The 20,254-nt window shown below is 46.3% G+C and overlaps 5 protein-coding genes across 5 annotated transcripts; 2 read left to right on the forward strand and 3 right to left on the reverse strand.

Annotated features, from left to right (window-relative positions):
- Positions 1-210: 210 nt before the first annotated feature.
- Positions 211-3,825, reverse strand: FOMMEDRAFT_109071 (uncharacterized protein). The gene is made up of 7 exons (XM_007267347.1): positions 3,173-3,825; positions 2,667-3,083; positions 2,141-2,610; positions 1,923-2,079; positions 1,662-1,845; positions 1,571-1,594; positions 211-1,457 (listed from the first exon to the last, which is right to left on the reverse strand). The coding sequence occupies exons 1-7, from the start codon at positions 3,350-3,352 to the stop codon at positions 229-231; spliced, it is 2,661 nt and encodes an 886-aa protein (XP_007267409.1). The 5' UTR covers positions 3,353-3,825; the 3' UTR covers positions 211-228.
- A 115-nt stretch (positions 3,826-3,940) lies between these two features.
- On the forward strand, positions 3,941-6,997 carry FOMMEDRAFT_87635 (Piwi-domain-containing protein; the record flags this gene model as incomplete). The annotated part of the gene is made up of 5 exons (XM_007267348.1): positions 3,941-4,133; positions 4,180-5,112; positions 5,169-6,190; positions 6,253-6,363; positions 6,425-6,997. The coding sequence occupies 5 exons, from the start codon at positions 3,941-3,943 to the stop codon at positions 6,995-6,997; spliced, it is 2,832 nt and encodes a 943-aa protein (XP_007267410.1).
- Positions 6,998-7,743: 746 nt separating this feature from the next.
- Positions 7,744-9,865, reverse strand: FOMMEDRAFT_87886 (amidase signature enzyme; the record flags this gene model as incomplete). The annotated part of the gene is made up of 8 exons (XM_007267349.1): positions 7,744-8,003; positions 8,074-8,237; positions 8,309-8,433; positions 8,490-8,866; positions 8,927-9,187; positions 9,263-9,364; positions 9,420-9,609; positions 9,680-9,865. The coding sequence occupies 8 exons, from the start codon at positions 9,863-9,865 to the stop codon at positions 7,744-7,746; spliced, it is 1,665 nt and encodes a 554-aa protein (XP_007267411.1).
- Positions 9,866-10,726: 861 nt separating this feature from the next.
- FOMMEDRAFT_147131 (DUF775-domain-containing protein) lies at positions 10,727-11,632 on the reverse strand. The gene is made up of 3 exons (XM_007267350.1): positions 11,387-11,632; positions 11,252-11,324; positions 10,727-11,190 (listed from the first exon to the last, which is right to left on the reverse strand). The coding sequence occupies exons 1-3, from the start codon at positions 11,514-11,516 to the stop codon at positions 10,764-10,766; spliced, it is 630 nt and encodes a 209-aa protein (XP_007267412.1). The 5' UTR covers positions 11,517-11,632; the 3' UTR covers positions 10,727-10,763.
- Positions 11,633-12,844: 1,212 nt separating this feature from the next.
- Positions 12,845-16,196, forward strand: FOMMEDRAFT_134626 (uncharacterized protein; the record flags this gene model as incomplete). The annotated part of the gene is made up of 18 exons (XM_007267351.1): positions 12,845-12,932; positions 13,000-13,148; positions 13,210-13,231; positions 13,286-13,414; positions 13,464-13,692; positions 13,757-13,880; positions 13,931-14,490; positions 14,553-14,586; positions 14,648-14,706; positions 14,769-14,832; positions 14,887-14,965; positions 15,025-15,062; positions 15,121-15,135; positions 15,190-15,331; positions 15,384-15,414; positions 15,472-15,556; positions 15,614-15,788; positions 15,847-16,196. 18 exons carry the CDS (start codon positions 12,845-12,847, stop codon positions 16,194-16,196), a joined length of 2,373 nt encoding a protein of 790 aa, XP_007267413.1.
- Between the last annotated feature and the right edge of the window lie 4,058 nt (positions 16,197-20,254).

The following is a 20,254-nucleotide window of genomic DNA, read 5'->3' on the forward strand; positions in this document are numbered from 1 at the left end:
CTTCTTCTAGAGGGGCTACAATCATCTCAAAATACATAGTTTTTTGTTGTGTATCCACTTCCGAGCGAGTTCACAGATCAGTCCATTATTGATGTAGACTTCAGGGTCGTCCAATTAACAAAAACAAACACTTAGGACAAGGACACGAACAAAGACAAAACTCGCACAAAATAAAGCACACAAACCTAGGCCTGATGGAAACAAAGCTCACCGGTCTGACTGCAAAGACTAATACTCTGACACATCAGACAGCGAAACATAATCCGATCTGGAAGTATCGTCGCCTATTCCGGACGACTCTCTCCCTCCATACCCACCCCCATAGCTGTTTCTCCCATCCCGTCCTCTCGTGCCCGTCTTTACGGCTCCTCTACCCACATCTTCAACGCCTTCAAGTGACTCCTCTTCTACCTCTTCATCATCAAGGATATCGTCCTCAATGACCTCAGGAGGGGGATAGCCATACTCATCCAACACAGCTCGCATAGCGTAAGCAACGATTGGAGTTGTAGGGTGAAGCGTCGGTCCCAATCCGTCAGCAAGCCCGACGCCGTCTTTCGATTCCACGTCCATATGATCCTCACGTTGTTTTCCCCATACATACGAACGTGCGCGCGAGCGGTATTGTGCATGGAGGAGATTATGCGAAGGAGAGGGAGAAGCGATCCGTACGTGATCTTGTTCTTGTGAATCGGGTTGATCGGGTGAGTAGAATAACGGCGGTGAAGGAGGTGGCGGAGACATATGGACAGGAGCGGTAACGTGATGAGGGGGATTGGAAGGATGAAACGTCATCGAAGACGACCCAGCAAGCAACGTTGATGATGGTTCACCAGGTGGAATAGCAGATGAATCGACGTGAAGCGAGTGAGGCAAAGGAGATCCTTCCTGCGTGACAGGCTCGGCCCATCTCAGCTCCAATATTCTTGCACGGATCATATCATCCACAGTCTTTATACCCATCTCGCGGCACAATGCAAAATACCTCAACGAAGCGCCTCCACCTTCTGCCCTATCCTCAGCCGATCCCATTCCGGGCCCAGCATCAGCCTTCCGTTCACCTGTCTCTGAGTCTGCAATGGTTATCGGTCGTTCAGGATACGATGTCTGAGTTGGAGGAACAGATGTAGAGGTAGAGGGGGAGGAGGAAGGAGCCAGACGATGCATAACCTCCAATAACTGCATCGCCGTAAACGCCGGCCTCGCTTCTTCTTCACCCATACTCTCCGTGATTGGAGAGTAAATCTTAAATCCCTTTCCACTTCTCTTTAAAGCTCGATCCCTTATGGATAGCCTCCACTTTGACCTTGACCGTTCATGGACCCGGTCACGAGGTGGATCGAGGTGCTCCTGGTCCTCCGCATTATCACCCCCAGCCCCCTCCTCGGCCTCAGTAGCGTGGAGGAGCTGAAGGTTAAGCAACGTGTATGCTTGCAGGAAATGACTGCTTCTCTCAACTAGTGGTAAAGTGAAATGCATTCAAATAAATGTCCGGATGAAGTATCGGAAGAAATGTAGAGATTTAGCCACCTTTCTCGTGTAGCCGATATAAATAGAACTAAAGACTTACTCGGGAGGTTTCCATCGGCATTAACTGAAAACGAAATATCTCCGTCAGTGTGCTCATAACATAAACGACAGAGTCTCTAGATTATACTCACCCCAATCATCTACAAAGTCAGACCAGTGAACAAGCTTCCCACCAAACGCAGCATATAACCTCTCAAACATCTCCTCCTTATCTTCTTCTGAGGGAGGAAGGAGGTGCGAAGGGATAGTAGGGAGGAGTTTCTCGAAGAAATAAGTATGTGCCTCGTGTCTGGAGCAATCCCCGATGCAGATTATCTAAATGCGTGTGAATATTTGCAGTATGAGAAATTGGACTAATTATATATAAAATCTGGAAAAGGAGATGAGTGTACCTTGCAATGTTGCATGATATTCAGTCCTCTTAGCCATGTTTGATAAAAGCCATCACTGGTTGCATGAACGACGTGACAAAGGCGATCCTGCTTCGTGAGCACAAGCATCGCGTCAAGAAGGCATTTCATTGCCTCTGTCGAGCGAATAAGCGCAGGACTACAGATTTTAAGCAGTGAGCCTGACGACGTGCCCAACTCTAGGGGAGAGTTCGACATACAGTTTATGTGCCTCGTCGAAGAAAATAACGGGTATACGTTTCTTCGGGAGTAAATCCTTCTTCTCTCCTGCTGAACTCTCTTCGCCATTTACTGGAGTTTCGCATTTCTGCTCGGCGGGTGGACCAACCTTTTCAGTTATTTGCCCGCTCTCCTCTTGTGCAGCCGTGTTCGCATCGGGATTTGCGTTCGCGCTCCCAGGAGCAACTTTTGTCTCCTCCGACTCCGCACTCCCCTCTGCAGTTCCTTCTTTTCGTTCTCGCCTCTTGAATGTTCCAATCCGCCGCACCGAGTTCCCGATCCGAGAATGGTTGTTCTGAGGAGGCGAAGACTCGGCCTGGGATGAAGGGGGGAGAGCAGGTTTAAATTGCCAATAGTGTAGAAGGGCACTTTGAAAGAGCTCCATAAGACGCGCGATGTCGCTTGTCTTGATCGAATCCAAATCCGAGCGTTCGACGTTCAGTCTATCATGCTACCGAACAGTCAATTAACTGATGATATCGAAAACGGGGATAAGCAATAGCCCACCTTGAATGTCCATGCTTCTTTCCTAAACTCTTCAAACCCCTGCGTATTCGCCAACTCGTCGAAGTATGCCTCCATACTCCGGCTCAAGCTCCCATAAAGACTTCCTAAATCCGCAAATCCAGCAATCCTGAGATCGAAGTGCAACACATGGTACCTTTCATTGCTCAACACTTCTCTCAGTAGCGCTGTCTTGCCGACAGAAGAGGCACCAGTAAGGATGGTGAATGAGGGGTGACCCTCAAACGTTTTCCTTAGGAGGGCGAGCTCAGCTGGACGGGGAAAGAAGAAGGATGCAGGGAGGGGAGAGAAAGTGTGTGTGGTGGGAAGCTGGGACCGCTCGCGAGCTTCGCGGATCTCGGTCCGGGCTTCTTCGAGGGATCGACGGGCCTCGGTTAGCGAACGGAGGGTCTCCCCCGGCTAAGTCCACACAAACAATCAACCCAAACTCATTAGTAAAAGACAGCGTCCGACAAAGCAGGAAAACAAGGGCAAAGAGGTACACGAACATTTGCAAGAACAGAAAGGACCTCTCCGAAACCAAAGAGATTACGTTTCTGGACGGAGGGAAGTGGTATCCCGCGCCGAGGAGGCAAGTTGGAGCGAAATATCCATGAAAAGGTGTCCAATGCATGTCTACTTCTCCCGGAGGTGCGCGAAGAGGAGGAGACGAGGGACGAGCGTTTCATCGCTACGAAACTCTATGAACAACCTCAACGAGCACGGCTACGCGAAGGGGAAACTGAGACCGAGGAAGACTGGAGGAGGGTGCAGAAGAACCCGTGCAGGCGGCGCACGTCCGCAGGCCCGGAGAAAAAATATAGAGCGAGTTGCTCGGATGAGAGACACGCGACGACCTGCCGTACATCGTCGTCGAACACGCCCGTTTCGCGTTTTGCCAGGCATACAGCCATGCATTCACCATGACGTACACGACCGAATGGACATTAGACACGCTGCGTCACACTCGTCACATGTCGCTCTTTCATTGATTACGTATGGTGCACAAAGAGAGTGTACATAGACGCCCACTTGCCCGATCTGGGTCATCGATAAGGTCAAAGGCCCCCAGGCGTCACGGTACTCCCCTGAGCCACCGTACAGGCCTTTCATCGCATCGCACAACAAGACCATGCTCTCTTAAACACCGCCTTTCATCTCGCTTCCTCTTTCTTTCATTTCTCGTCTCAGTTCTGCCCTTTTAACTGAAGCATTCACCCACTCATCTATTTTCCAGCGCATACACACACACTAAGCAAACACAATCACTCTCAGACATGTCCTATCGCGGTGACAGAGGCGGTCGCGGCGGCCGAGGAGGCGGTGATAGAGGTGGCTTCCGTGGCCGAGGAGGAGGCGGCGATTTTAGAGGAGGTGACAGAGGAAGGGGACGTGGAGGCGGTGGTGGACGTGGAGGAGCCCGTGAACCTGGCGGGTTCGTGCTTTATCATTCGCTTTCACTGCTTTTTCGTCGTGTCTGATTCATCTCAACTCCATAGTATCTTCTCAGCTCCAGACCAGCCAAGCGCTGTCGACTCGCGTCTTGCACAGCAGGACCAGGAGGCTCTTGTATCCACTTTCCGTAATGTCTCCCTGACGCCGACAGACCTGCCCCTCCGTCCCGGCTGGGGAACGAGCGGCAAGGCAATCAAACTCCGCACCAATTTCTTCGCCGTGCGCGTGCCCAAAGGTCCACTGTGTGAATATGATGTCAAGATCACCCCAGCCGTCTCCGTAAAGCGCGTCAAGCGCAGAATCTTCGATCTCCTTGAACAGGTGCCTGAATATCAGAGGTACAAGGGTGGCGTCGCTCATGATTTCAGCGCGAAGCTTATCGCCGTCCGGAGGCTGCCCCAGCCGATATCATTCACGGTGCCATATACCGAAGAAGACGGTGCTTCACGCACGGGAAAAAAGGGCGAGAAGAAAGAATATGTGGTCGAGATGAATTTCATCCAGGATATCGATCTATCCGTGCTTACAGGGTTCCTTTCTGGAGACCCGTCATGCCGCTCACTGGACATCGCGCCTATCCTTTCCGCACTAAATATTGTCCTTGCCCAGCATCCATCGCGTAACGGTGTCATGGTTGGCCGGAATCGCTTCTTCTTCCCCCATGAAAACTTTAACCTCGGCGGAGGCCTTGAAGCATGGAAAGGCTTCTACTCCTCCGTTCGTCCCGCATACAAGCAACTTATGGTGAACGTCAACGTTGCGACGACTGCTTTCTACTCAGAAGGTAATCTAGCGAACGCGATGATTGAGTTCCGCAATGCGACGTACGGCGGCAGGATCGACCAGTTTGTGCGCGGTGTGAGAGTTCAGACGACCCATTTAGGACATAAGAAATCCGTGAAGAGGGCGTCAACCCTTACCGCGCGTACCTACAAATTCAAATGGGACGAGGCAGGAGGGCAACAAATCAGCGTCGAAGAATATTTCCAGAAAAGTTTGTCTTCTTTTTTTTCCCCGATAAGGTATTGTTGTTGTTGACTTGATACATAGAATATGGCCTCCGACTTCAACATCCCGACATGCCGCTTATTGACGTCGGCGGCACGAAGGCGAACCTCCTTCCACCCGAAGTCTGCCAAATCCTTCCCGGTCAACCCTTCCGGGGAAAACTCGCAGATGAGCATACTTCCCAGATGATCCTCCATGCATGCAAGCCTCCCAATGTCAACGCGCGTGCTATTGTCGGTCCGGGATTGACCTCACTCGGGTTCAAGAATGACGAAACCCCGCTTCCTGGATTCGGGATTAAGATTTCGGGCCAGATGGCCGTTGTGCCAGCACGCATCCTCTCTCCGCCGAGGGTGATGTATGCCCAGAAGGCTCAAGAAATCGATATACGCGCGAGCTGGAATTTACGTGCAGTCAGGTTCTCAAGGGGTTCCTCGTTGCAAAACTGGGCTGTCCTGCTCATCCGCGACGGGAACAATCGCTCCGAATTCCAGGGTATAAATGACCCGGAGTTGAGGAAGACGATCAACGGATTCTCCAAGATGTGCAGCACGAGTGGAATGAGTGTGCGCAATGATCCGAGGTACACCGAGGCTGTAATGCCCCCAAGGTCGCGCGAGGACCCGACTCGTAAATCCGCGATCGCACAGATCCGTAACGCCATTACTGGCCTCAGACCGAAAGTTGACCTAATCCTTGTCATCCTCTCCAATGGGGATAAGCACATATATTCCGGACTCAAACACCTCTGCGACGTCTATCTTGATGTGCATACAGTCTGTGTACACGCTGAGAAGATCCGGAAGGACAAAGGGCAATTGCAGTATTTCGCAAATGTCGCTCTGAAGGTGAACATGAAGCTGGGAGGGGTGAATCATGGATTAGACCCTGAGAGCATGACGTGGCTGAGGAGCGAACCGACAATGCTTGTCGGTATGGATGTTACCCACCCCGGACCTGGTAGTCTGAAGGGAACGCCGAGTATTGCTGCAGTCGTAGCCAGCATTGATGAGCACTATGCACAGTTCCCCGCGAGTATGAGGATCCAAGAAACGAGGAAGGAGGTGTGCTTTATTTTATTCCTTTTACCTGACAGTTTTACTCACCAAGGCATGTTCTGCAATAGATGATCACTTGCTTGAAGGAGATGATGATTGAGCGCATTGAGGGATTCCGCGAGAAGTCTCGGAACCTCCTTCCGAATCGTATTCTCGTATACCGCGATGGTGTCTCCGAGGTACATCATTTCCATCTTGCATTACCCCGTCACTTTACCCTAACACTTCTTTTACTCATAGGGTCAATATTCAACCGTTGTGAAAGAAGAAATGCCCCAGATCATCGATGCCTTCCGAAAATTCGACACAGCTGCTAAACCATATCGTCCAAAACTCACCATCGTTATCTGTGGCAAACGTCACCACACGCGATTCTACCCGACTGAAACCTCCGATGCTGACCAGCTCGGTAACCCTCGCCCCGGAACGGTAGTCGATCAAGGCGTTACAGGTGTCTACGCCTTCGACTTCTTCCTCCAAGCTCACGGTGGTCTCCAGGGCACTACAAGGCCTACACACTACTTTGTCGTGCACGATGAAAATAACTTTTCAGCGAACGCACTCCAGCAACTTACTAACGACGTGTCATACATGTTCGCTAGGGCGACGAAAGCGGTGTCGCTTGTCAGTCCAGCGTACTATGCGGATTTAGCTTGTGAGAGGGGCAGGTGCTATATACATGAGCTGTTGCAGGCTGTAGAGAGCAACACGACGAGCAGTGGGAACGAGGAGAGTGTGATGAGGACTGCGACAAACCTCTGGAGAGGAGGTGTCCAAGGCCCTCTTTTGAAGAATACAATGTTCTACCTGTGAAGAGCAATGGCTCTTGAGGAGAGACGAAACGAGATGAAGGGAAGAGTAGACAAGAGAAAGGGGTAAGAAGAGAGGAGAATAAGGAGAGAAGAGTGTGCCGCGGGACGGCACTGCGGATCTAGGAAAAGGTCGATACTTATTCAGAAACGCTAACGCCTATTGTGACTTGGTGATTTTATCAAGTGAAAGTGAAATCTATTTGAAGAGGATCTATTCTTACTACCTTGTAGTACTAACTTGGTGTACGAGATACAGTGTTTTGTCCTGCCTTGCTTTCCTGTCATGTTAACTGTTCGTTCCTTCGATGTTGTTAAAATTATCTAGTCAGAAATGAAAATTAGGTCACTTGTGGTTTGACTGTAGGTGTGAATGCTCAGTAGCAGCATATATATATATATGATTGCCTTGAATTTTTGGTTTGAGACTGACATAGCTTCTTGAGAAGTAAAACCCTGGTGAACCATTATGAAAGCTATACATAATGGAGTATGTCATTCTGCCATCCGTATCTAAATAAGATTGCATCTTAATTTCGTATGCCCTTAACGTTTTAGTACTCTCGCGAAGAAGGGCATGTAAAAGCTGTAGGGATTAGATCAAGTTCATCGCAATCGAGATAGAATAACCAGTGTGAGTTTCATAGAGTTATGTCACAGCATTATCTTGATTTCTTTTGCTACGAACGCCTCCACGCTTATGCTTTATTGAGTAATTATGACCTATAACAGACGTCCCTTGTGCAACTGTTATTTTCCAATCACATCTTGGAGTTGCGTCGTTGGAATGGCAGCAGGGAAGGCCCTTCTCTGCAAACGCGTCTTCGTCTTTTGCTCATAGGCAAACGCAAATCCGATCAAGTCAAATTCGCTGAAAGCAGTTCCGAGGAAAGATAACCCAAGGGGAACGCCAGGTGCGGGATAGACTGTGAGAGGTCCTGCACTTTGTATCGTCACATTATCCGGATAGAATCCGAGAGGGACGGTGACGATTGGGTAACCGGCGATGGCTGCGTTAAATGGATTGTTAAATTGTTTCTGAGTAAGAGGGCATGGTCGGTGTTCTATTCGGAAACTAACCTGCTGGTACTGTTGTAAATCCAGGAGCAGGAAGGATAAGTGCGTCGAGGTTATGCGCTTGAAGGACGGCATCAATCCCTCTCGTTGCGCCCAAGTCTTTGTCGAAAGCAAGCGATTGGAAGTATGTGGAGCTGAATCCGTTCGTTGCCTCCGATTCAATAAGCCTACAGTAAAATGATTCGTTAAATTTGTTACCATGAGTAAGCTGTATAGAACTCGTTCAGCTCACTCGGACTGGTCGGTGAAGTCGGTTGGTTCTTCAAGAGATGGATTGTTATTGTCGAAGGCGATCAGATCTGCGAGACTGCGGACACCACTAGGATTTTCAAGCAGTGCTTCAAAGTAAGCATTCAATTGGACCTGTAAATGGATTTAAAAACTGCACGTTTCATACGAAGGTATGATCGAAGGCACACCTTAAAGTCGATATCAAGTACAATCGTCTCGTTGTTGCTCACGGCTATCTCGTCTGCACTTGGTAGATCAGCAGGGTCAACTACGGTTGCCCCGAGACCTTTAATCGTCTCGATTGCTTGCTCAAACACTTGGTTCACGAACGGATCGTTTCCCGTGATGCTATCGTTCAAGAAGACGCGACGTGGGACACCGATACGAGCACCGCTGAGTGCATCCTTATTAAGTGCACGTGTAAAGTCCGGAACGGGGGATGGCTGAGCGAGAGTGAAGTTGTCGTTCGGATCTGGACCAGCAATAACGGACAGAACTATGGCTGCATCGGAGACAGATCGTGTCATTGGCCCGACTGTATCTTGGTGCTCGGAAATGGGTACAACTAAGATTATAAGAATCATAATGAGAATTAATGACTGGCCATATATGCAGCACTTATTACCTCCAGCTCGAGAAGTCAAACCAACACTCGGTTTGATCCCAGCTAGATTATTGTTACTAGTTGGGCATGTAATACTCCCGTCGGTTTCCGTTCCAAGGGTCACTGCGGCAAGGCCAATCGACGCTGCGATCCCGGAACCGGAGGAAGAACCGCACGGGTCGGCATTAGGGAAGTACGCATTCGTCGATTGTCCTCCGCGGCCGGACCAACCAGATGCGAGATTACCTCTGAAATGAGCCCATTCTGAGAGATTGGCTTTCCCTTATGATGGCGGGAGTATGAGACTCTCTGTGCTTGGAAAAATAACATTTACAGTAACATTCGCATTCGACTTACCAAGAATGATTGCCCCGGCTGCTCGAAGTTTCTTGATGACTCCTGCATCGTCTGGTACGATTGATTTCAAGAGAGAAAAGGATCCGGCTGTCGTGTTCATCCCTGAAGTCCACACAGATATAAAGAACAACAATTTTTTCGAATGTATGTTGCATACCTTCAGACGCAACTGTTGCGATATTATCTTTGACGAGAACCGGAATACCATGCAACAAACTGCGAGGACCGCTTTCCTTTCTCTCAGCATCGAGTGCTTGTGCTTGAGCTATTGCTGACGGGTTCGTCTCCAGAACCGCCCGGAGAGCCGGCCCCTGAAGGTTAACTTCTTCTATCCGTGCGAAGTAGGCCTTTTGGTGAGAAGATATAATTAATTTGATATTCAGGACTCATCCTCTCCCCAATAGACAACCTACTTACTTGAACAAGGTCGACACTGGAGAAGTCCCCTTGCTCAAGACCATTTTGTAATTCGAGCACGGATGCTTCATATAGATCAGGGAATTTTGTAGAACGTACGACAGCGTCCGAGACCTGAAAGCAGAATGCAAATGGCACGAATCGGGCGATGGATAGAAGTCCGAGTGCTGCAGCGAGTAATTTCATTGCGAAAATCTCGACTGAGAAGTTGGGGCCTCTTCAGTATGCTCCTGTGCACATACCAGTCATTATAAATATACATTTACGGAGTTTCAAGCGATTTGCGATTCGACGGTCGCAATTTCCGCTTATCGCACAAATATAATCGAGAGCATGAGGGCTCATATTGGGGGAAGTCGTTCTCCACCAAATTGGTAATTCGTCCCACACGTCCGCTTCCCTGTTCTTTCCCGCTCTCTGCCTTCTGATCGAGGTCATTTGACATAAAATGCACGGAACGGGCTTCTCGAGCTGATTACGCTCTGTTCTGCAACTGAGTTCCTTGTAATTATTTGTTCGTGAGAAAAGGCACTGCTTTGCAGAATAATTGGATTGATATTCATGTCGGGGCTTGTTTGGCAGATGAATGCGGTCAGCCTTCTTGCTCTCCTTTTCGAACATGATAATATCATGCTAGCAATACTTCAGTCGTTGGCAGTCTTTGAGGATTGCATAGATTGACTACGTCGAGTTGAGGGGCGCGCCTCTGCTTGCAAAGCATATTGTGTTAGCGCATGCATCCGCACTTACTGTAAGTCCGACCTACAATGAATGAATCCAGATTACTCAAGTCTGGCCCAGTGTCCTGTGAGTGGTTGTATGATCGATACGGAGGATATTTAAGTATCAACTTCAAGAGTCAAGACACTTGGAAGATCGAGATCGACGGCTTGAGAATCGTACTCAGCAAACACGGGGCACGTAGTAGATACACGGCGTATACTTCACGCAACGTCAACGTACATGTACTACTAGAATTAGACACATTATGTGCCATCTTACATGTTTTCTATTGTACCTAATAATGCTCCAAATCGGATGAAGATAAAATAAGCATGTATATTGATACAGATTCATACTAGGTCTATTCCTGCCGCTCCAAAAATCCTACACCCCCCGCTTGAATTTTCGCCACGAAACTTTCGTACCATCGCGTTATCGCACTCATCTGGATATATGTTTCTGGTGTCATCACGCCTCCAGGAGGTACAGCAAAGCTCGAAATGAAGTTGAATAGGTGTTTGACGATTTTCTCCGCCAGCACAGTTGGATCGGATAGAGCAGAGGCGGAGGACCTGGGCGCAACTGCAGCAGAGGGGATCGAGGCAAGCTGTGCTTGAATAACAGAAAGGGGCTCAACTGCAATGCCGAGTATTGCGGTCTCGCCTGTTGAAGCAACGCCATCGGACATGCCATTGTTTGGATCTTGGAACGCAGAACGGTTGAGGGTTGTCGTCGAACTGAACGTGCCTCGCACTCGAAAGATCGCGGACGGCTTATCGTTAGATAATCTTAAAGGGCAAAAGAATATCAGCTTTATTATAGACCGAAACGAGAGTTATGTACACATACGCTCCGAGAAGCTGGAAGCCCTTGCCCGGCCAATGCAAATGCACCGTTGCACCATAACCATCAGGGAAAGGCACTGTCAAGACGCGTCAACGTATGATGAATACATTTTCCAGAAGGGCCGACCACGGCACGCACCTGTCCCCAACAGGAAGACACAGATATGATTGATCGTCGATACAGACGGCAGCTCAAACGTTGCATGGGTCTCGTCGATTTGCTGCATGTTTGTCTGGACGAGGCGGCCCGCAACGACGCAACCAAACATTTTCTCGCTCTCCTTTTGGTCTTAGGAAGGATGCGACTGGTTCTTGTAAGTAATAAATGTGTTCTCCCAGTGCGTTTAAATGTAAGGCGCGTGGTAGGCAGCAGTGGAGTCAGTTCTGCGTGCTGCAGGCATGGTGTATGAGGTGAAGACGCGTTCTGCCAAATCGAGAAATCTCTCGAACTTACCATCATCATCATCTTCTTGTTCTTCTTGTTCTTCATCTCTTTACCACTGACCAAAAAGTTACTGCTGAGACCGCGCTTCGTCTTGAATTGATAAAGTTCCATAGACAATACTTGGCACTCAGTTGTTAATCATTGAACGACTGAATCGGAGTTTTGCAACCTCATCTGGCCCAGAAGCAATTCTTACATGAATCAAACGTGGGCACTCCTTCACACTGACTTGGCTACGCTGGCAATGTGGGCACCTTGAGGCGGTCTCCACGGAATGTACTGGCTCTGGTTCATGGTTCTGCTGACAAGTGGACATCTTACTTGCTACTCCCTGGATCTACGCTGGTCGCTAGATCGGTCTTCAACCAAACTTTGCCGTAAATTCCGGATTCAAGCAATGGACGTTGGAAGTGGTTAGCCAGACCCAAAATCTTTGCTGAAATCTGACGAAACACTCAAGGCTCATATTTCAGTTCAACCAGGCAGGGCAATACTTCCAGAGCCAAACCCACAGAACGAGGTAGTCAGAGAAGACAATGAACTCCTTAGACGACTCATACGTTTGCTGTCTAAATCCGAAGAAGATGAACTCTTCGCTCAGGGTACAACGCCAAGTATGTTTATTGCATTCCATTCTGTTCTATGACAGACAAATACCATTCCCAGACTCTCATCGTCAACCATCGTCAAGCGGCTTGCATACGTTTCAGCGATGTAAATGAAGATTGTTTTGATCTAATGGTTTCTTTTACTTATATCACAATAAGCCAAGTCAGAAGGCGACACTACGAGTGCACATCTAAATCGGTCCGGGTCTGTTTTGAGAATTGTAGAAACAGGTATCTTGTTAATCAGACTTTTATGATCTAGCATTGAATATCTTTTACAGCACCTCTCAGGGTCACTCGCCCGCCTAAAATCGATCTTGTGGAGCTGTATAAAAATTTTGAGAGGTGAACTCTCCTTCGAAAACGATGTCTCAGTGCTCACAGTACGGCATGTGATAGGAGTGCATCCAAGCTTAGAGCAAGAGTGAGTGTACTATCTACCTACGGCGAATACACCATTCTAATGGAGGAATAGCTAAGCCAAATGCAGAGAACGTTTGCAGGAACGACGAGAAACGAGGCTGTCTCGCAGGCAACGACGCTCATGTCCGTTCACCTGGGAAACGTTACGAATTATATGAGACAGCAACTTGACACACTCACGGCAGAAGACATAGGACGACCTTCCGAGGGCAAGTCGGCATCATGTTTTCTCTCCAGAACGAATTTCTCTGACGATTAACCATAAATACTAAATAGTATACTCGCGAAATCTTTGCTCTGCCCTTTCCAGCCTTGCACAAGCCTCGTGTTCACTATCTCGGATATTGGAGGAGATCCAATCCGATGAACCATTCATTACTTTGGACAACTGCGACTCACTGGAGCGTTTAACTCAGCTGGCTGAGGTATGTATATGGATCGACTACTGTACTCGATAATGTCAATTGAGAATAAATGGATCACCAGTCAGAATCGCGATGTATCAAAGGTGATTCCTTACTTAGTGGAAGAAGCGCGATTATGTCTAATCCTACTCATGCAGAGATCAAAGCAGGCGACTTCATGAGAATGTCTGGCATTCACTTTCGCGAGCATTTTGGCGAGTTTTCTGTACAGTTCTGCTCAATATGTGATAACGCCAGCGTCTGCCTGACGTCGGCCGTCAAATCCGGTAACAGTGCTCTTCGTAGTCAAAAATTACACTCAACGCCTCTTGCTAGTTATGTTCAACGTGAGGGATCGCAGAGACCGGGAAACGTATGCACGGCAGCTCAGAGTCAGCGTTGCTGTTTTGTTTTCCGTCACCGCAGCTATGATGCTTTCCGTGTCCATTGGAAGAACAGCTTCTGCTCTGGATCTAGCAGTGAGCGGAATATGGCTTATCTCTCTGTCTTGTGGAGTGGCGGCGGGAATCACTGGTACGGCTGGTCTTTTCTTCTCGGAATCGTCGTAAGCATTTAGTTTCTCTTAAGCATACCTGAATCCAGCTTGAGGGGTATTGTATATCGTATAGATCGTTGTACCGTCCTTCGGACTACACCATCGCGTGGATTACAAGAATTGGCGAAATTCTTTTTCTGGTATCGGCGATGCTGTTCTCAACAGGTCTCAATGTTTTTGCTTTTTCTTCCTCACAGGTGAGCCAGAGAAACATCAAGAATGATAACATGGATAAACGCTTGTTCAGGCGGTTGTCGCAAGAGCGATCGTTACTATCTTCACAATATTCCACTTTCTTGGACTTTTCACGCTCTTCATCTGGCTCATACAATCTCGTCAAAGTAATGAGTCGAACATTAAGTCCCATTCGCTATGGTCCACGGCACGCAATCTAGGCCAACTCTCGCTAAGGCCAGTATCAGGTGCTCGGGATTCCGGCGATCCGAAGGATATAGAGAAGGGCGTGCGCCCCAGAACATCTGTTAGGACAGTTGCTCCTCCAATAATCCATGTCACGGACACGGAGCCGGACATGACAACTACTGCACCAACCAATAATCTCACAGATAATCCTGGACACACTCCTCCAGCGAGTCCACAGTACCCCATGGATTCGGACTCGGACTCGGAGCACGATCTCACCTCACTCTCATTCTCTCACGCACATACAAACCTTGTAGTTCCATCTGCACATCGCGTGTCGAGCGATTCAAGCCGCTCGTTACCTGCACTACCGAACGATGTCCAAGTTGCTCGATGTATGGCCTATAGTCCTAATGGGATGTTTTTATGCATAGGAAACAATAGGTTAATGCCTCTCTGATGTCTTCTGTGTGCATATACTTATTTTCATCCTTTCATGCACAAAGTCCTCAGGAACGCTGCACAATATTCAGCACTGATGTGAATCCACTCCCAGGCGAAAGCCTGTTCTATTCTTACTGACAACCTTGATCCTTTACAGTCTCCAGCCATAGTGCTTGGCGAACTTAAACTAACTGACGTTGCAAGACAAATAGAATGGTATTGTATTGCTTTAGAGCCAACCCTGTCGTTTACTGTCTGACGCCGCATGTCTATTCTAGGTCCCAAGATGGAGAAAACATTCTTTTGAGGCTAAGTCATATGATCTACATATGGAATGCAATGGTACGCCCTGTTTCTCCTGCGGTAGATTAAGAGCGCATACTTATTTTCTTGTAGCCATCGGTGTCTGCAAGGCGACCCGTAATAGTCGTTCATCATGAAGCAGACAACATGAAATGGATTCCGAGCAGCGATTGTGAGTCCTCTGAGACGACTATTGAGGCTTGAATTAAGCTAATTCCATGTTGGTCATAGCATTCCTTTCGTGCAAACAGAATATTTTGACAAGCTTCGTGCGTCCTGTCCCTGCTCACGCCGAATCAAGCTCATTACTAAAGTGATAATGAGTAGAAATTTGATGGAACCGTAGGTTTCCCTTTATATCCGTACTATAGACATTCTTAACCTCAAGGTCATTAGCCAACAGGTGCCTTCCATGTTCCAGCTTTGTCGGTTCAGGACATCCTCCCCACAAAAGACGGGCATCGTGTGATCTGTTTGGTTTCGAACATTGCATCTTCTCGATCGGGAAAGAGCTCGTCTTCCCCGCAGAAACTTCTAGGTAGGAGAAGTACTCTTGGACCTTGAGAAATACCAACATGTTATTTCGGCAGTTTATAATTTGGAAAACAAGACCGTGGAACAGTAAGTATTTGGTTCCCATACACATACGAATCAATGCTTTAAGTGTGAGTGTTTTAGGGTAGCGCCAGTCGGTCGTGAAGCACAAAGCATCATTCCATCCTCAATGACACCAGATCACATCCTAGTCAACTTTACTGGAAATGTCAGTAGTATAGAGTGTTCGATATATTAGGCACACTAACGCTATTTCTGCAAACAGACACCTCCACAACTCTGGCGCTATCGAGAGGATACAGATTCGTCTGATCGTCGGACCTCGGCAACTTTCCTCTCTTTCAAACGCACGATGAGCTTCAAGGCTCCATCAGGACACTTTTCAGGACACGGAATCTTAGGCGGTACAGATGACACGTTGATACTCTCACTCGAGGAAGGTATGCAATATCTCTTTATCGGGTGTTCGAACATTCGTGCTCTAACGTGTATGCAAAGTTGGCGACATGTTCATCTTTGATAGAGAATCAGGTCAACCACTCCGTCACGTACAAACGAGTACTTCACGATTCAATGCCTCAGACCGCAAGAGTATAACTGGTTCAGAACAGCAGCCAGGGAGAAATCGATTGCTTGCGCAGTGCGTCGCCTGGGATCCTGATATTCTGGCATTTACCGTGTGCATGGGCTTTGCGGATGGCTCGATCTGGCAATGGAAGCTGCCCTTCGATGCGCTGAGCCAGGAAGATAGTACTGGCTTCTCCGTCGTGACTCTTAGTGATGACGATTCAACAATGATTCGGGCTGCTGACGCGGACAAGGGGCAGAAAGTGGAAGGTGACGGATAAGTTCCATGTTTTTCTGTTGTTTTAGTATATAGAGTGAAACTTGTCATTAAACATTGTCCTTGGTGGACATATAAAGCCATACTTAATGAGAGGTTATGCTTGTTAACAAGTATAATTTTCGTGTCTATAAGTACAATGGTGGACTAAAAATATTATGCTTAATGAGAGGTTATGATTAATGACAGTAATGCTTAATGACAGGTCTCACTGCATGTTTATATTTTGCTTGCAAAGATGATATGCCACAAACCATGAAAGTATAGTTGCTGTTGTTTGGTCCTGGACCTAATGGACCCGGGTCGACCCCATGACTGAACCTGAGGTCCGGGTCACAAAGGGTCCAGTCCAATCATGCCTAGGACAGGTTCAGTTCTGGGTCCAGGAAATACTGTATTTTCCTGGACCAGACTGGACCTTAAGGACTCAGGACTGGACCCAGGACCAATGTTTCTATTTGAATACAAGAACACTCAGTTGAGGTAGTATGTAATTCAGGATGTTTCAAGTTACTCCTCACTTAATACATATATTATGTAGTAGAAATTATAAATAAAATACAGTAGAAATTCAGTATGAAATTGTGTAGAAATGTATTGTAGCATTACAATTTACTTATTTGGAATACATTGGAGTTGAACTACAATTTGCACTCTTTTTGTACACACTCTTTTCTTACAATTCATCTTATACTTATTACTAGCTACATATTACAGAAAAGAATAGACATTAGTTGGCAGTAGAATGCTTGAACTCCTCTACTCACATTGGGGACGTGCTCTTGAGTCAATTGTAATGTAAGTATGAGTATCTCTAGTCCGGGTCATACTCAGACTGGACCTAGACCCAGACCTCAGGTCCGGTCCACCTGCAGTCCATAGAGGTTCGAGTCCGGGTCCTACCTTTACCTGGACCTGAGGAAGAGGTCCAGGTTGCGGTCCAGGTAAAAGGGGGGTGGACTGGACTGTAGCAACTATACATGAAAGTGAACCTTGCCTTGCAAAAATAAAAGTCACAATAGATAAATTAGACTATGATGTATAATTATATTATATCATATGCTAAAACTAATTCTTAAATATGTCTCTAATTGAACAATAGGAATATAGTTTACAGTATCTTTTCATCCTTGGAATGAACTGTCTCTACTTTGAGTAGGACTTTTTTCGTCCGCCCAATTCGATTAGGTAATCCATCTCATGCATTAGTCAGTCATGATCACAGTGAAGACTCTAACACATGTTTCATAACTTCCAAGCAGGAAACCTCAAGTATTTCCAACCAATATTGTAATAAGAAACGAAGGGTACCAGCAACATTATAGCTTTCAAGTCCATCGCAAAAAAGGCTAAATACATGTATGAACTTGTAGACAGTATAATGTAGTACAAGATTTGTAATGTTTCTGTCAGACAATCATTAGTATTATTTAATAATACATTGAAAATTCAAGACTTGCCAGTTAATGTCAGTGACATACAAGTATAATTGTGTCATGTCAACTAAACACAACTGTTGTTAGTGCATTGTAATCTATATAAATGTATTAGATATGTGAAACATAGTTTCAATCAGTGTATCATATGAATTACATTCTAAACAAAATAAATGTAGTACCTTACACTTGAGGAATAATACTGTTTGTCTCATATAAATTCACTACATGGATTATCATTGTATTATAATACTATGACACTTATAATATACACATTGTAATTCAAAGAAAGGAATACAGAGACTTATACTTAAGTGGTAATAATAATTTATAGAATGCAATTCAAATAAAAGGAAAACAAGTCAAGTCAACTATATAAAAAGTCTGAGTAGAGTCTGTGCTTAAAGTTCAATCATGTCTGCATGAGGTTCTTCTAGGTAATCTGTGATTGTGCCAGTCCTTATCTAACATATGCTACGAATGCGACTCTCTAATACAAGATACTTCGCTATTAATGTAGCCTTACTGCCAGTGCCAAACTTTTGCAACAGATGTCCTGAAGGCTGAACATGTAAGGAATTAGTAAAGAATTTGTAGCCTTAATTTATTATTGTGTTATATTATTACAATAGAACTAACTGTATTTATAATATATTTTATAATAGATACAATGTATCTATAACCAAATATTCAATGTGTATAAATTATTTGAGCACACGCTCTTCCTCCGCCCTTTGCTTATGTAATCGAAGCTGAGAATCGAGAGCATATAATGATGCATTTCTCTTCGTCACTCCTTTACCTCCTACCTTCACCATCTCCCCAACCCTCTGTCCCCAACGCTATGTTGTTGCTTCTGTTCTCTGAGTCTCTAGTCAAGTCCTCTGCTTGCAAGCGTCCTACCAGCAGGCACTCTGCCTGCAACAACATAGGCAATAGACATCACTGCACTCGTCTCTCCAACCCGCCACTGCGATGCCCGCGCTGGGCCTCAGATCCCGCGATGATGCCACCCAGCTGATTACACCGTCCTTCAACGTAAAGCGTAAGCAGCCAGTCTACTTCATGATAATCTGCACAATAGTTGCTCATCCTTCTCCTCTCCCAACTTTTTGTCTGCCTTCTGTCCCTCTCGCTCCTCGCTCTGTCTCTTGCGTCGCCTCCTCTTTGTTGTCCTTTTTTTACGTTCGCCTTCCTTTTTACATTCGCATTTGCACATCTACATTATTGATCAACACCGAACGACTTCTTCAATAATTCCATGCATTTGCATACTCCTTTCCGTTGTGCAGCGCAAGCAATACTGTAATCGACGAGCACACGCTCGCAACAATGTACATGTACGTCTACTCCCATTATGCCACCCTCTCTTACTCCGTACGCATTCTCTTTCCCCACTCGTTCAATGTTTGACATCACTCACGATAGGCCCACACTGCGCGCATTTACATTCCTCTGTGCCAAGCATGACATCACACATTGAACAGAAGCAGTGTCCCACTGCTCCCACCTGTCCAAGTTGAGTCCGTCCACACTTTCCACTTCACTATCTTTCTTCTTTTAAGAACGTCCCAGAGATACACTCTTGCAACCTACGACTCAGCTCACTGTACCTCCCATTGAACGTTGAGGTCAGAGCATGCAACGTGCACATATCGACACAGGCTTTGCCTGCTGCTCAAACCAGCTTGTTCAATGCTCTGGATCTCAACCCTAGTGTACCACTCACACTCGCTACACACTGTTGTGGTGAATCCATCTCTTTGCTTCAATTATCCACATGTGCTAACATTTCCGTCCCCCCTGACAAGTCAATCTCCCAACCTGTCTCTCAAGCACAACCTCAATCTCCACAACCTGTATAACCCCACAACTCACTCACATATGCAATTCAACTTGTAGGTACCAAGCAGCGACCAAAGCACAGTGAAGAAGACTACATCAATCAGCCCGACAACACATTTGTCCTTCTGGAGCGAATGCTGCTTGTGAAATCAAAAGAAGAATTCTGGTTTGTCTATTACCTGATATAAATATTGTAGATAGCATTACATGTATATTAGCTATTTAATATATTATATTTTAAATATATAAATGGTGTGACAAGGTGCTTATTATATGAGCTAGCCTTACAGTACTATATTATACCTATAAGTTCATACAAGAATCTACCAGCTATTACAGAAATCTAGAAGAATATTACTGTATTGTCATATTGGAGGAGGAATACATACACTTTTAGTTATCTACAAGACACATCTTACTGTTTATTAAATATATGTTGTATAAGTCCTGTAGTTCTTATAGTATCTTGTAGTTGTATGTCATTTTGGAAGTGGGGTACATGTACAGGTATATAATTCACAAATTTTATATAATTTACTAGCATATATGACCAAACAAGAGCTTAGCCTTTTTTGCAATACTCTGTCCTTAGCTTCTTTTTAGTTAGGATCAGACAGCTTTAAGGTGGTTATACTAATGGACTGATTGGTGAACTCCTCTCAAAGAAGAATTTGTGACAATATCAGTTGTGCCTTTGATAACAACTAGTTCCTGTAAGAGGAGAAGCTTCTATAAATCTGTTAGGGTGTTGAGTAGTGATCTTGAAGCTAGCTAACACTGA

The sequence above is a fragment of the Fomitiporia mediterranea genome (assembly GCF_000271605.1).
Source record: "Fomitiporia mediterranea MF3/22 unplaced genomic scaffold FOMMEscaffold_7, whole genome shotgun sequence".
NCBI lineage: Eukaryota > Fungi > Basidiomycota > Agaricomycetes > Hymenochaetales > Hymenochaetaceae > Fomitiporia > Fomitiporia mediterranea.